This window comes from Microcaecilia unicolor, chromosome 7 (genome assembly GCF_901765095.1).
Source record: "Microcaecilia unicolor chromosome 7, aMicUni1.1, whole genome shotgun sequence".
NCBI classification, from domain to species: Eukaryota; Metazoa; Chordata; class Amphibia; order Gymnophiona; family Siphonopidae; genus Microcaecilia; species Microcaecilia unicolor.
The window spans coordinates 178460038-178477335 of NC_044037.1; the positions used below are offsets into that span (position 1 = coordinate 178460038).

A 17298-nucleotide genomic window follows, 5' to 3' on the forward strand; every position below is an offset into this window, starting at 1 on the left:
TGCAAAATCCGATGATAGTATTAAAAGTAACAAGTAATATATAATAAATAGTTAATAAGTATTGCAAGCTTTGATACTATGCAAACTCTTAGCATTTATGTTGTCTCAGCACAGCGAGAGACAAACACAATTTGGAGGAGTAACTTTATAGATGGTTTTTCTGTGTATAAAGCCAGTTTTGCAGTGGAAAGAGCCTTTATAACAGCTAACATCAATATACGTGCATAAGTGTATGCAGAGGCAATACAACATCTACTTATTTATTTGAATTTAGCTCGATAGTAGCTCAAGGTGAGTCGCATTCAGATACACTAGTTATTTCCCTACCCTCAAAGGACTTACAATCTAAGGGGTCCTTTTACTAAGCTGCGGTAAGCACTAAAGCGTGCTTACCACAGGTTAGATTCTACTAACATAGGCACTAAGGCATCCTGTGGTGGTTTTCTGTTCAGTTCATGCTACCTACGTGTTAAAAAATAGAAATTATTTTTTAGCACTGGGGGCAGAGACTAGGCATGCCCAGCACTAATCAGTTAGCACAGCTGCATCACTAACCAATTAGTGAGTGGTTAGCACAGGAGCCCTTAGCGCCTAATAAATAGATGTCAGTAAGGGCTCCCATGCTAATGACCTTGCTCTAATTGGTCAACCCTACAATTAGTAGAATGTTTCTAATCTTCACCATCAAAGCCAGCAATATACTCTATTAACATTCATGGGTGGAAAAAGGCCTCAGTAATTGCTGTAGATGCATTCTTTTTCAGTTCTGGAACTCATTTCTTAATCGTGTATTACACTAGTGTGCTAAATCATGAACTTCAACCTTTCCAACACTGTTTGAATTTAGTGGTGCAGTGGCTACTTGAACATCGTCTTGTCTAAATCCCGATAAACATTGGCATGCTGAATCACAGGTTCTATGTCTCCTCCCTCAGGTAACCTTACACTGTTTAATAGGTTGAGTGTCGTTTAGATATCTTGGTATTATTATTGACCCTGTGTTGTCCTTCACTGCCCAAATTTCACATGTGATTAAAAAAGGTTTTTTTCTTTCTGCGAAAATTAAGGTCAGTTAGATCTTTACTTAACTTTGTCTCGCTTTGTACTCTCATGTTTGCTTTTGTGCATTCTAGATACGACTACTGTAGTATCATTTCAGCTGGTATTTCCAAATCAAATTTGAAAAGGCAGACTGCTTTGATTATGTCTCGCCTCTTTTATGTTGTTTACATTGAATCCCTATTGAGTATTGTGTCAAATTTAAGATTCTTATCATGACTCATAAAGTACTGCATACCAGTACTCCAGCTGATCTGTCACCTCTCATAATACCTTATACTCCTGCACGCATTCTGCATTCTCTTATTGATAATGGGTTGGTCATTCCTAGTCTCAATAGGGCCCAACGGGAGTCTATGAGGGCATGTGCTTTCTTTTTCTTGTGCCTACATTGTAGAACTCTCTTCCATGGTATCTTCAGCTGGACACTTCTTATCCTTCTTTTCGTAAAGCTTTGAAACTGTACTATTTTCAACTTGATTTTGGGATTGAAGGATAGTTTGTTCCTGTGGTGGAAGATTGCTTTTATGTTTGGATGAATTTATTTTATGCTTTATATATAAGTTGTATGTGAGGTTTAGAACACTGTAGTATGGGGTTGTATGTTCTGTGTGATTGTTCTTTCCTATTTTATTAATGGTATTCTTTTCTATTTTTCTAGATTTTTATATATGTAAACCAACTCAATTTGCTTTTGAGGCAGGTGGTATATGAAATTAATAAACGATAAACAATACAATGTCCAGTCCAATCAGCACAGCTATTTCCTTTCAATCATTGGCCTGAACAAACCTCCATTCAAATTTTAATGTTATCCAAATCTTGCTTATCATATTTACTTTTTGCTTCTTTACTCTTCATTTTCCCTTTTTTTAAGCTTTTTGGAGTTTCCACTAAAATTTATACTAATGAGATTTGATTCCACAGTCTTTCCACTCATGACTTCCCCAACACAATGATCAATATACATGTTCTTTATATATGGGAAGATAAAAAGAAAAACTTAACTTGCACGGTTTTGATGGTGAAGATTAGAAACATTCCACTAATTGTAGGGTTGAGTATTTGATACTTTTTTTCAGTGGAAATTTTCTCCAATTTTTGGGTCATGCTTTAATTGGGAAATTGAATCCACAATATCAATATCTCTGGTAACATCCAATGACATATACACACAAACCAGGACTATTAGCCACCAACTCAAAGAGAGTGCTTGAAACAGTTCACACCAGTATGATATAATAGAAATTTTTGTGTATGTAGAGTACCCTCAGATATTTTCCACTATTACTGCAGTCAATAATGCTGCTACAAAGTGGCATAGCACTTCTTTCATTGGGTAACTCTAACAAATTTTGGGGGGGAGCAGCATATGCTCATTTTTTCATGCTTCCCAATCACCTCAGTGCTATAAAATTGCTTATCACTTTTAAATATATATATACTAGGTGAAAACTGTGCACTTATCTTGACAAATTCTTGCCTTGCTGACAGAACAATCTTGCCTCACTGAAACATTCATCAATTGCCTTCCCCTGAAACCGCCCGACTCCGCAGGGGTTTCAATCACTTTCCTCAGGGACAAGGGTTAAGGCTGAATAATTCTTTTCTTCCTCATTCTTTTTTTCTTTTTTTCTCAAGCAATCAACAAGACAAAGCAATTTGTTAGAGTTACCCGATGAAAGAAGTGCTATGCCACTTTGTTGCAGCATTATTGACTGCAGTAATAATGGAAAATATCTGAGGGTACTCTACATACACAAAAATTACTATTATATTATACTGGTGTGAACTGTTTCAAGCACTCTCTTTGAGTTGGTGGCTAATAGTCCTGGTTTGTGTGTATATGTTAATTGGGAAATTAGCATTTGGCCATTAATGGTGAAAATAGGAAATGCAGCCATTTTACAACCACACTAAAAGTAGAAGCACGTGAGAAACCTACGTGCTAGTCCTAGCACAGACCACTTTTTAGCACATCTTAGTAAAAGGGCACCTAAGTTTTACATTAAACAATGGAGGGTTAAGTGACTTGCCCAAGATCACAAGGAGCAGCACCATGATTTGAACTGGGCTTTCCTGATGCTCAGTGCTCTAACCAATAGGTGACTCCTGCCCTCCTTTTACACGAGGCAAGTGTAGGCATTCCCAGGGACGTAGTTAGGGCAGAGCAGGGGTTGAGTTGCAATATATTAGTATAGTTTATATAAAATACATGAGTCCAAGTCTAGAGTACACACAAACATCTTTACCATCTTCAGAGTAGATGTAAATGTGGGGTTTGGCTTTTGCGCTAGTAAGGCTGGTTCTGGAAGCCTTTTATGAAGGCACGTGGAGTGGCATTTTAGAAAGGACATATAAGTCAGAATATTGGTGTCCAAGACAGAACATCACAAATGAATGTCCATCTCACATATAATGTAAAACAGGATACAGCCTCTTCTAAAAAAAAAAAAATACATGTGAGATGGACGCCCACGTGCTGGAAACATCCAGCATGAACATCTGTGCATTAGCATAAGAATATCCATCTTATTAAAAAAAAATGCCACAAAGACATGCATACCAAGCAAAGGGGTAGTAGCCTAATGGTTAGAGCAGTGGGCTGAGACTCAGGCAACCTAGGCTCAAATCCCACTTTAGCTGTTTGTGATTTTTCTTTTAATTGTGAGTCCTCCAGGAACAGAAAATACCTACTGTACCTGAATATATAACACCTGCAAGCCTGAAAGATATTGAAGTGGTATTTATTAGTTATTTACTTACTTACTTGGATTTCGCTCACACCTTTTCAGTAGTAGCTCAATGTGAGTTACATTCAGGTATACTGGGTACATGTATTCAGGGTATTCAGGTATAGTAGGTATATTTCTGCCCCTGCAGGGTTCACAATTTAAACAAAAAATGAAGTGGAATTTGAACCTAGCTCTCTCAAGTCACTGCACAAGCTATTAGACTACTTCTCAGATCTACATACTGCTTTCTAAGATGTCCATACAACCTGAAGCTATCATAGAGCCTGGTATCATTTGCTGGTTGTCACATTCAGGGAGGAGGACAGCAATCATTGGGGGAATAAGGAGGTGTTCCTGCTTAATCCCTCCAGTGACAGGCTGCTCGATCAGAACACCTTTCTGTAACCTGACTGACAAATACAGGTCTAAATAACAACATCTGTTTTTAGACATCAGTGGACCCTCTCTGTGGACCAGAGCTGGACTTCCATATTCGGGTCCTCTCTAGTCCCACCCAAACACAACCCAGATAAACCCCCTTGCCATATGGAGCATACTGCAGTGTAGAAGTCCATATCCTGCTTTGTAAAAAGTGGGATTGGACAGCTATGCAATATGGATGTCTACAAGGCCAGTTTTCAGACATCCAGAACAAGAACAGAGCTTCTAAATAACCACCATAGGCTCCTACATTAAGTTTGCCTTTATAAAACAGACTTAAATGTGGCGCTTTTTTGGGATTTCTCACAAAGGTAACCTGGTTATAAACCAGAAACTGAATGGTCAGGATTTTCAGAAGCAGAGACTGCTGACTGAGTGTGAATTATTTCAAATATATGCTTTTATATTTATATATGCAACAATAAAGGTACAGCATTCTATACTATCTGCAAAAACAAAGGTAAAGCTCCAATTAATCCTACCTTTTTCTGCATGAAAACTTGGCAGATTACAAGCCGGGAATTGAAGATTCCAATTTCGGATATCTACATCTTCGAAACTAGTACAACAGCGATCCCCAACATGTCACCTACAGCAGGGTCTCTAGGCACAGACATCAATGGAATAGCAGTGCAGGTTGCATTTATTATACCTCTTTGTGCTACTAATATTTCCTTTGCATTGCATTTTATCAAACTAAATATTATTTCTCTAAGTACAGAGATCTTAAAGAATGAATACATTGTTTATTAGCTGTATTAAACATTCAAAATAATAGTTTGGTCAAATGTAAAATAAAAATCCAAGCTACCAAGATTTCTCATGTTTTTGTCTAGCGTTAGACAACACATAAAGCTTCTTATAACTGTTCAAATGTACTTTAGTATAAAAACCTATAGAATTATCAGATTTAAAGTTAAAAGCTAAACAGACTTCTGAAGGATTTCAAGAGAAAGAGATATGGAGGAGAGGATATGTGGAGAAGATAGAGAAAGAAACAAGATGGAAAAGAAAAAGGCACCAGAAGAGACAAGGTACTGAGGAGGGAACAAACAGAAAAGAGAAAAGAAAATGTTGTACAGAGAAGTAAATACAAAGACAGAAGGACAGGAAAAAAGGTGCAGGAAGATAAGAAAGGCTGAAATAAACTTATTTGGCCTTACAGTTTCTTCCTGCAATTTGGGCTCTTCCAGCTGAATTGGAACCAATCCTCTACTGGGCTATGGTGCATGAATCTTCACTGAGAACTATCTCAGGGTTTCCCTGTTTTATATCCATCTGTATCTTTCTGTCTAGCCTAACTTTTGCAATGACCGTCCTTCACCAAGAGCCATAGGCCATGACATCCTCTGGAACATAGAACTTGTATCCCAAATATTGCCACTAGGTGCTGCTGTTGTACAGTGGCTAAACCTCTCTCCTTTATGCAGTGGTTCCCAACCTGTCCTGGGGAACCCCAGCTAGTCAGGTTTTCAGGAGATCTGCAATGAATATTCATGCCTCCATTGCATGCAAATCAAACTCATGAACATTCATTGCAGGAACCCACCATTTTAAGGGATGCACCTGTGGCTGGAGCTATAGGTGCATCCCTTAAAATGGTGGTTCCTGCAATGAATGTTCATGAGTTTGATTTGCATGCAATGGAGGCATGAAGAAACTAGGCTCAAGAGTGGAATTCCTCATGGCAGTACAGAGCACTGCCACTGAGCCACTAAAAGGATGAAATGTAAACAGTGAGCAGAAAGGGAAGTATAAAGGGGAGAAGACAGAAAAGAAAATCCACTGCAATGGAAGACATGGGATGAACTAAGGAAAAAGGGAAGGACAAGAGAAAACGAGGGAAAGAACAAATGAGAAGAAAGTGAAGAATAGATTTAACATACCCAAAAGAGAGGTAAGTGAAAGAAAAAAAGCAGGAGAGTCACAAGGAAGGAATATAGGAAAATGTAGATAGGGACGAGGATGAGAACAGAAGAAGGAAATAAAAATGAAGATTCTGTACCTGAAGGTAGATCTGTTTTCATCTTCCCACTAGCAGGTTGAATCAAACCTCATTGAGGTCTAAATTATTCAGATCAGATTCATTGTAGCTTTCCCATTTTAACCATGTATATTAACATAAGCTATAATGTTATTAGTAACTCATAAAAGAGAGGGCCTGCACATTTCTAAATATAATTCAGTCAATGTACTTTTGCTCTGAAATTTTCCACCAAAATTGTAGTCAGAACATTGTGATCTCCCTGCTGTAAGCCATCTGAGACTAATCACATCAGGGTTTAATACATAAGTATTTCAAACTATGAGATGCTTTTTTTGTGTCCCGTCTCTCTCACACAGCAACCTCATTTGTCCTTCTCAATGGCTTGGATAACTCTGTTTGCTATAAAATGATGCATGGTCCTAGGTAGGGCAGTTTTCACAAGTCATTTAGTTGGGTACCTAGGCTGTCTGAAGAAGAAAGTCCTGCATCTGCATAGCCTGAGCCTTGGGCCTACCCCACTAATACTATTTCTATTGTGTTATTCTCGCCAGCGTGCTTGTCAAGCTCTAATGCAACGCCTTGAGCCCATCGTTAAACAGAACCCAGAGGGAACCTGGAAAACCTGGGTAAGAGTCACATTATATCTATGGTGTGTGGATTGAAAAGTCAGTTGATCCAGGAGTGTACCTCAAAGCACAAAATAGAAAAATAAACTGTATTGCTTAGCATTAATGCAGTGCTCTGCATAGATATGATGATTCTGTAATGTATTACTTCATCCCCAGCTGTTAAAACAGTATCTCTGAGTTCTACAGAAATTTTGCAAAGGAGAATTTTCAGTGGCCACCTGCAGAAACTTGGAATGTTCTATAAATAAGTCCTAGTATGTGCATATCACCATCTCTATGCTCACAACACTACTTTAGTGAAACCCGTTTTCAATTATTTTACAATAATGCTATTCTCCTAGAGAAAAAGCCCATGAAAAAATAATAGACTCCGATTCAGACCTTTGCTATTAACATATTTATCTTCCACATCAAGTGGAAATACAGTATACCAGTGGTTTGAAACGTGGTCCTGGAGGCACCCCAGCCAGTCAGGTTTTCAGGATATCCATAATAAATATTCATGAGAGAGATTTTCATGCACTGCCTCCATTGTATGTAAATCTCTCTCATGAATATTCATTTTGGATATCCTGAAAACCTGACTGGCTGGGATGCCTCCAGGACCAAGTTTGGAAACCAATGCAGTACACTCTAAGGACTAGATTCTGTAACTGGTGCCCAAATTTGGATACTGAAAAAAAAGGGGCGCTGAGCAGTAGTCTATAAACAGCACTCTGAGATGGGCATCACGTATAGAATAGCGTGTAGTGCCAGGATTCATGCCCAACTTTGGAAGTGAGGATTTACACCAGCTCAATTCAGAATTGAGCATTAAGTTAATGGGGTTTTTTTAATAGCAGAAACTTATGGTACTATGGGCCAAGTGTACCAGGCAGTTTTCCTAGAGGCACAAAAAGGTCTTTTGTCATAGAAGTAGAATGGGAAAACAGCCCTACAGGTAATTTTTCAAAGATCCACTGAACAGAAAGACCAGTGTGTTTTTTCTAGCAAAAAAGGTGCCGGTACTCAAATGCAAGGCCACTCTTCAGGGGTGGCGTGATCATTGAAGGACTCACCCCACAATAGCCAGCCCCCCTGCAACCAGTCACAGAATCTGTGACAAGGCAGAATTGGTGTGTAGGGCCTGAGCTCTTTCATTAAAACTTGGGGACCATAGGTTAATTTTAGCAGGCAATGGAAAAAGTGCCGGTACTCAGTACCCCCTCAAAAAAAAGCCCTGAGAAAGAGTAATCAGTTAATTTCAGCCAGTTATCTTTATGCATGTCCAAAACATAAAAGGACTTCTAAAATGACCACCTAGAACTCTTACAATGAATTAATTAATTATTCAAAGAAGCAAAACCATGTACTTTTCCTTCATCCTAATCTCAAAAAACTGATTGGTGCCATTCCCAAACTAGTGGTGGCTTAGTGAGTGTCTCTCCTCTCCATATTACAATACTGTTCCCTCACATGCAGAAATCAGAGGCTGTTCGCACAGTGTCTCTGGTTGTTATTCCTATTCATTTCTACTCACTTGGCAGTTGATGGGTAAAACAGAGAATGCTTTGATGTTTTGCATTTAATTCTGAGAAATATCCTGTTTTACAGGTAGGGGCAGCTTATCTGCAAAGAATCAGCCTTTCAGCTACTGGATTCTATAGGTATGTAAATAAATAAAGGTGAAATTTAGGGCCAGAAAGCTGGGCATTATTTATTTATTTATTTATTTATTTATGTATTTTTAAAATGTATATATCGCTTATAACCTAGTTGCATGTACCAGATGTGGAGCTACACAGGATGTCCAATCCTCTTCTATAAACAGAAGCCAAACTGGCCCCATGCAGGCTTTCTCAATCCTCTCCTTGAGAAATCCCAAGCCAGTCTGGTTTTCAAGTTATCCATAATGAATATGCAAGAGATACAGTATATTTGCATACAATGGAGGTGGTACATGCAAATATATCTCATACATATTCCTTGTTCTATAATATATTGATAACTCTAATTAGTTTCTACACATTAACAAATCTCTAAATTTAATATAAATATTGTACACCGCCTTGGAGGAATCTCTTCATAAAGGCGGTTAATAAATCCAAATAAATAAATGTTTATTATATTCAAATAACAACAATATGACATATATGTATACACAGTGCTTTTTTGTAGGAAAAAAGGTGCCGGAACTCATTATGGGTAACCTTAGGGGCAGGGTCACTATCTATGGCTCCACCTCTATGGTAGCCACACCCCTTTTACCAGCCATAGCGTATATAAACAGGCATCATTGAAAATATTAAGCCAGTATAGGAGAAGAAAAATAACTTGTGATTTTTTTTTCATTATAAATAATTTCTGTAAGCTGTTACAGCTCCAGTATACCCAAAACGGCACAAACCAAATTAGGACACAGACCAAGAATTAGGAGAAAAGTCTTGCCAAATCTGAAACACAATATGTTATCAAAATCTCAGAACCTAATAAACAGATCCCTTTTCAGTCACTTGGCCTTGCAGTCACACATGCAGAGCAGGGATAGCCCCTCTTCAAATTCTTCAAAAATTAACCTAAAATCCTAAGAAGCTAGACTCTGCATGCAGCACAATACCAGGAAAACTGAAGAAACACATTTCCTCCTGTATAGTGCAAAATAAGACAGCAGATAAAATTCTCAAATTGGACATATTCCAAGCACTAAAATGAAAATAAAATGGTGTTTTTCTACCTTTGTTGTCTGGTGACTTTGTTTTTCTGATCATGTTGGTCCCAGTCTCTGATTCTGCTGCTCTCTATCTGTTCTCTTAACTCTGTTTCCAGGGCTTCCTGTCCATTTGTTTCTTTACTTTCCTCCTTTCTTCTTCATTACTTGCCCTACATCCATATGTGAAAGCTGGGTCCTCCACAGATTTGACTGGAGAAGGTATAGAGTGGATGCAACTTTTGCCTATTTTCTCCATCCATGTGCAGTTTTTCTCCTTTCTTCCCTTTCCATCATCTCTATCCATGTGCATCTTCTTTTCTCTTCCCTCCCCTCCATCTATGTCTAGCATTTCTCCTCTCTCCATCCCTTGCATCCATGTCCAGCATTGTTCCCCTTCCCTCCATTCATTTGCATCTCATTCCTCTCTCTTTCCTTCCCTCCATCCATATCCAGCATTTCTCCTCTCGCCTCCCCTCCATCCATGTCCAGCTTCATCAGGAGACCACACTACAAAGATAATATTGAAAATCACCACCTATCCTAAACTTCACATACACTGAATTTAATTTACATTTAACAGCAACCATACCTGCCTGAGACTCTCACTGGTTTCCATCATGGCATCTGCTATTGAATGACACTGACACATGTGCAGTTTAGAAGTCACTCAGTTTTTAAAAGAACTAGTCATACATCACCAAAACTCAGTTTGAATTAACTAGTAACAGATTCCAATCTAACTCTTTATTCAACCCATTGGGGGATAACAGTATCCTACATGTATATTAATCTTTGCTCTTGTAAAAATAATTTTTGCTGAACTCATCCACTCTTCATAGCTTGTATCCGGATAAGAATCACAAAATGCAAATCCTCCATGCCCACATTGCAGCCAATGTGCTACTAACGTGCATCTATTCGTTGAAGCCTGATGTTGCTTAAATGCTGTGTGATCCGATATTTGATTTTCTTAGTTGTCTCCCCTTTATACCATAACCCACATTGACATTGAATCCCATAAATCACCACATTGGAATTGCAATTTGTAACACTCTTTAAAACATGATATCTCTGCAATTTAGACACCCATACTTTATCAGTAACCATAGCATATTGACAGTAGACACAGCGGTTGCAACATGTATGATTCCTTTGTCTACTACGTTACTCTCCTAAATTAGGGCCACAAGTATAAGCAAATCTTGGGATTTCTTCAGACCCTGCATGATATGATAACATTGACCAATGTTTCAGAATAGAAGCCTGCACATTTTGAACCCATACATAATATGGTAAAATACATATTAATCTTGAATCTTTCTGTTTAACCAAAGTTCTAAGCAGCCAACACCGCTGAGCATTATTAGCTCTCTTAAGTGCTCACTTAACAACCTTATTAGGATAACCTATTTGTCTAAAACTCTTGAGAGTATAACCTCTTCGCTTGCTTATACTGGAATGCTGTTCTTTAATCTCTTTTAGTGTAGTGTAGAACAGCATTTCTATCAGTTGGTTTCTTATACATTTGAGTAATGAAATGACCTGCTTCATATTGAATTAATATATCAAGGAATTCAACCTGATGAACACCAATATGACTAACAAATTTAATGTTGTCATCACAATTGTCATGGAATGCCTAGCACCCACCTGGGGTTAACCCTGCAGCCACCTAGAGGGTCTTTCCCCAGCACTACTCAGGCCCACCTACACCTGGGCACATGCTCTATACTAGCCAACCCTCCACCCCATGTACTAGGTTCCACTTGCCTCTGGGCAAGTCTCCCACCCACAGGTTATCTCCCCGGTGGTTTCTAATGACACTGGGGCCACAATCTCAGGGGTCCCACAGTTCCTAGAAAGCACCCACAGACCCAAAAACACAAAACACCAGGATTCTTAGTCAGTCCAGAACAGCAGGACTAATAAACTAATTGGTTTATTATCAAAAAAGCAGAATGGTTAATCAATATAAAACAGACAGAAAGAACAAACAATGACAGGTAATTGAACAAGGTTCAACATTAAAACTGTCTAAACACTTTCCTGCTTATAATCGAAAGAGAAAACGCCTATATTGCGACCCAAATCGGGAGATGGGCGTCTTTCTCCCGTGGGCGCCCAAATTGGTATAATCGAAAGCCGATTTTGGGCGTTTCCAACTGCGATCCGTCACAGAAACGGGTAAAGTTGACGGGGGCATGTTGGAGGCGTGGTGAAGGCGGAACTGGGGCGTGGTTATTGGCCGAGGAAATATGGGCGTCTTTAGCTGATAATCAAAAAAAAAGGCGTTTTTACCGCAATTTTGAGTCACTTTTTTTGGACCCTTTTTTTTCACAAACAAGACCCAAAAAAGTGCCCCAACTGACCAGATGACCACTGGAGGGAATCGGGGATGACCTCCCCGGACTCCCCCAGTGGTCACTAACCCCCTCCCACCAACAAAAACCCACTTTAAAAACTTTTTTCCAGCCTTTAAGCCAGCCTCAGATTCCGTACCCACCTCCATGACAGCAGAATGTGTTCTACCCTCTGACAGCCTTTCCCTGTTCTGATGTGGCTCTCGGGTGAGTGTGACACCTTTTCTGTTAAGGGCACTGCAGAGTCACATCAGCAATGCATTGTGGTGGGTGTAGGGTATTGGGCTCCGTGATTCCACTAGCTTGTGTTACAGTCTCACGATGTTGGTAGGCTCTACTCCCATGGTGCTTTTCCCTCTGCTGGGTCAGAGTGTGCCCTGTTTTGTTTCCGGTAGTCCATGAGGTAGTGGCCATTTTTGTAAGCCAGTTTTAGATCCCTTTCATGTGTTAGCCACGTTAGAGAACTTAGTTCTTACCTTGAATGTGGCTGAAAGAGGGCATTGTACAGCATTCTGCTAGCTCTGACCTACTGCTCATCTCAGTACCAGGGAGACTCTTTGCCAGTGGGGCACAACCTCTGATCTGCAGTTAACTGTGAGTAAGCGTGCTTATTCCAATAAAGGACGTTTTCAGAGAGATTAGTCTTCAGGTGTCAACTGGTGTGCCAAGGTTCTACAGCAGCAACAAGTCCTAGAGACCTGCGTGTATGCAGGTCCCTGGAGCACTTTTAGTGGGTACCGCAGTGCACTTCAGCCAGGTGGACCCAGGCCCATCACCCCCTACCTGTAACACTTGTGCTGGTAAATGGGAGGCCTCCAAAACCCACTGTACCCACATGTAGGTGCCCCCTTCACCCCTAAGAGCTATGGTAGTGTTGAACATTTGTGGGTAGTGGGTTTTGGGGGAGGGGGGGTTGGGTGCTCAGCACCCGTGGTAAGAGAGCTATGCATGTGGGAGCGTTGTCTGAAGTCCACCGCACTGACCTCTAGGGTGCCCAGTTGGTGTCCTGGCATGTCAGTGGGGCGAGTGTACTATGAATCGTGGCCCCTCCCACGACCAAATGGCTCGGATTAGGACGTTTTTGAGCTGGGCGTTTTTAGTTTTCATTATCGATAAAAAAAAACAAATGCCCAGCTGAAAAACGTCCATTTTTTCGAAAATACGGTCTGTCCTGCCTCTTCACATACCCGTTTTCAGACATAGACGCCCATGGAGATAGGCGTTCGCGTTCGATTATGCCCCTCTTTGTCACTACCTGGGTTGCACCTGGGGCGTTCAGGAAAATGAACTGCTTATAGTCTTTGAACAGGGCCTCAGGGCAGAGATATTTACCCTCTGCACTCCCTATCTGAGACTGGGGAAAATCCAGTACTTCCTGGCTGGATTTTGAACTGCAGGGCTAATCAGAGCCTAGGGTATCAACTTTGAAAGTATCAGGCCAATGGCGCTGCAGGTTGTTTTCTCTCAGGGTTTAAACTGAAAAGAAAGCAGCCTTCTCTGCAACAGCTTTAAAACAGAGAACAAACAAGAGAGCTTTAAAACAGCTGGCCAAACAAGACAAATACACTGCATGAACATATTAATAGAATTCGCAGGCTTGAAAACTCTCTGTTTTGCCACAACAATGATTAAAATATTTCAAAAAATCCTCCAGGTCAGACATACTCCCATACCAAATAAAAAAAAACTCATCAATGAATCTCTTCCATGTTAGTATATAATCTATATATGGTGCCTGATTCATAATCTTTCAAACTGTGCTATATAGAGACATATCGCCATCAGGGGTCACAGTATCTCCCATGGGTACACCCTTTATTTGTAAAAAAAAAAAAAAAAAATTCCTGGAAGGCAAAATAATTATTTTTAATAACCATTTCAGCTAAAATATTCAAAAGCTGTATTTTTCCCTCAGATATATTCATAGTGTTTAAGGCTGAACTTTGAGGTACATTCGTATATAAAGCTGATACATCCATTGCCACTATATTCTGATCTAGGGGAATGACCAATCCTTCAAGATAAAGCAATAAATCCCGATAATCTTTAACATAAGTTGGAATTATAGGAACATCTGGTTATTAATAAAAATCTAGATATTGAGATAAAGGCTCAAGAATTGAGCCTTGCCCTGAAACAATCGGGCACCCCAGGGGTTTGATCAAACTTTTATGAATCTTGGGAATAAAATAAATAGTTGGAACTTGTGGGTCAGATCTATATAAACATTTAAATTCTTGATATAATATTACCCCTTGATCCACTGCCTGCTTCAATGTAGAATAAACTACTTCCTGTAATTCCTTAATAGGATCCCCCCCCCCCCCCCCCAGTTCCAAATAAAACTCTTGATCCCCAAGTTGTGTTAATGTTTCAAGGGCATAATCTTGTTTATTTTGAACAACCACCCTGCCCCTCTTATCTGCTCTACTTATCACAATAGTTTGATCAGACTGCAGTTCCTTCAAAGCTTGCCTTTGTTCCCTTGTTGAATTATTAAATGTGAATCTCAATTTCTGTTCCACACCACACAAGTCATTCACAACCAATTTCTGAAAAGTTTCCAATACAGGGTCTAACAGACCTGATGGGACCCACAATGAAGGCAAACGATACTAAGAAACGTTTTATGATCTTCAGTTCCCTCCTGCTCTCTCGCTCGCTCTCTCTCTCTCTCACTTGCTCCAAAATACAAACGTAACCTTAATTTCCTAAAGAATTTTTGTATCGCTATATGTACTCTAAACTTATCATAAAATTGCGTGAGAACAAAAGACAATTCCAATTTCAACACTATTTCCTGAATAGAAGTAAGATGTTTTGATGATAAATCAAATACCAATATTAAATCTTTTTGTTGTATTGCTTGGATCAAGTAGACGGCACACTGACTGGTGCTACTACATTGGTTGTTGGTACCATCGCTGACAAAAGAGGTGCAGACCCTGACTCTAATATCTGTGGTAATGCATTCAAATTTTCTCCTATAATGGGAGTATTTTCCTCCCCTGAGCAATCACTGGAAGAATTCAGAAAGCCCACCTTTTTAGTCCTACAGTTTCTTCAAGATCATAGTAACATAGTAGACGACGGCAGAAAAAGACCTGCATGGTCCATCCAGTCTGCCCAAGAAGATAAATTCATATGTGCTACTTTTTTATCATCTACTATGATCCATCCATCTCTTTTGTATTTTGATATTTTTTGTGCCTGTATTTCACTTTGGTATTTTTCCACTTGTAAATGTTCTTTATATTGTTGCTCAAACTGACCTTGTGGCACTATTTGTTTCATATTCTCTAATTTACTGTTTGTTTGTTTGCTTATTTATTTATTTATTTCAATTTATTTACTGCCTTTTTGAAGGAATTCACTCACTATTAAATTCCAGCATTTGTTTCCCCACTTCTTTATTTGATTTGTCTGTAGTTAGCAACATAAGATCTAATGAGCAGGTAGATATTAACTCATTCCACTTAGCGATGTACTCTGTGTTGTCAAGAAACCTAGGTTCCTTATAAAGTCTGAAACCCCTGGATATCCTTTGTTTATTGCAATACTCCACCAGTGCGGCTGCATGAAACTCAGTCCTAATCATGTATTGACGTAATTTCAACAACTCAGTCCAGTCTGCCACAGGACCCTGAAAGGAAGATTCAAACAGGTGATTGCCTGTCAATAAAGAATTTACCCTTTCTGCTGAAAAACCAGTTTTAGAGTCCCAAGCAGTTGCTGCCATCTTGCCCTATAAATGTAGAAATACACTACCACAATCAGGCTAAAAACAGAGGGTTTGCAATCTAAGTTTGTATTTGAGGCATCAGAGGGTTAAGTGCTTTGGCAAAGATCAAAGAGAACTACAGTGCTAATAAGTTGTTTTTGCTTCTCTCAGAGGTTATGACACAGAGATGGACTGGGAGAAAGGGGAAGGCTACGTAACTCCCTATTTTGTTTTTGGTGCCGCTTGTTCGGAGGTAGAAATTGACTGTCTGACTGGAGCACACAAGGTGAGGTCCTATGAGTGTCACACTGAATATGAAATACTGCTACTAACAATTAGAACTATACTTTGTATGTTTGTCAGTAAAGCTTCCTTGTGCATTTCTAGAAGAACCTTTGAAAGCATCTGTTTTTACATTGTAGCGGCTATTGTGTGTTTTATTCACAGAAAGTCAAAGTAGACATGGTCATAGATGTCGGCCGGAGCATAAATCCAGGCATAGATGTTGGACAGGTAAGCATTTCAGCAGGATTTTTGCATTTTATTATTTTAATTTTTTTTTTAATTTAATTTTATTTACTTATTTGCCTGGCCTGGCAGCTGCCTCCTACTTCTTTGGGCTTCCAGCTGAATTGGAATTGGCTTCCAATAAACTTTGCTGCCAGGAGCCTTCACTTGCAACTACCCAAAGTTTCCCCCCTCTTTTTATATTCTTCTCCCAACTTGGGCCAGCCATCAAAGGGTCTACAAATCGGGCTCCTCTCCAGAACTTGACTGGCATGCACCCTAAGTCTGGCCACTAGGTGGCAGCATCGCACAATGTTTGGGAGAGTCACCCCAAGGACTATGACTGCTGCTTCCACAGCAAGCCAAGGAAACAGTAGCCAAGTTTGGGAATTGAAGCCAGGACTTCTTTTGTTTTGTGTGTTTGAATACTATCAATTCAAACCTCAGTCTTCTCTAGACTAAATAAATCCATTTTCTTCAACCTTTCCTGATAGCTCATATTGTGTTTGTAAAATCCCTGAAATTGTACCATTAAAAAGTATAAAGCATAATTAAAAAAATAATTATTTCCAGAGAAAGATATATTTTATTGTTGAAAGAAATTCAGAGCTCCCCAACATGTTTAGCATGCTTGTTCTGGCTTTCTAAAGGCAATAACATAATTAGCTTTGTTTGCTTTTTGAATATGTTTTAAAGAATGAAAATATGAATATGCTTAAATTATTTTCTCAGATTGAAGGTGCCTTTGTTCAAGGTCTTGGACTGTATACAATTGAGGAATTAAAATATTCTCCAGAAGGAGTCCTGTACACCCGGGGACCGGATCAGTATAAAATCCCAGCAGTCTCTGACATCCCTGAGGAATTCAGTGTCTCTCTGCTTGCAGGATCTGAAAACCCATATACAATCTACTCTTCCAAGGTGAGACACTCTTGTTCCATTTATAGAATCAAGTAAAATAGATTGTCACACTGTCCTTTACCTGTTTGAAAAATGGAATATAAAAAAGCGATCGAGACGTATTCAGATTTTCAAAAGAATGCACATATGCCAACCCTCCCTCCATCCCTACCCTCAGGATCTCCTCTGTGCCCACTCCAAAGCAAGTGCAGCTTTCTACATGTGCTATGTGTTGGTACATATGTATTCTATAAAGTACACTCTTAACTC

The 17298-nt window shown here is 39.4% G+C and overlaps 1 protein-coding gene across 1 annotated transcript in view; it reads left to right on the forward strand.

The window, feature by feature from the left end:
* LOC115474518 (aldehyde oxidase 2-like) overlaps positions 1 to 17298 on the forward strand; it is a 161215-nt gene that overhangs the window by 132740 nt on the left and 11177 nt on the right. The window contains exons 28-33 of the mRNA XM_030210008.1: positions 4743 to 4871; positions 6774 to 6848; positions 8445 to 8497; positions 15793 to 15907; positions 16069 to 16134; positions 16861 to 17049. Coding sequence (XP_030065868.1) covers positions 4743 to 4871; positions 6774 to 6848; positions 8445 to 8497; positions 15793 to 15907; positions 16069 to 16134; positions 16861 to 17049 — 627 coding nt within the window. The remainder of the gene's footprint in view (positions 1 to 4742; positions 4872 to 6773; positions 6849 to 8444; positions 8498 to 15792; positions 15908 to 16068; positions 16135 to 16860; positions 17050 to 17298) is intronic.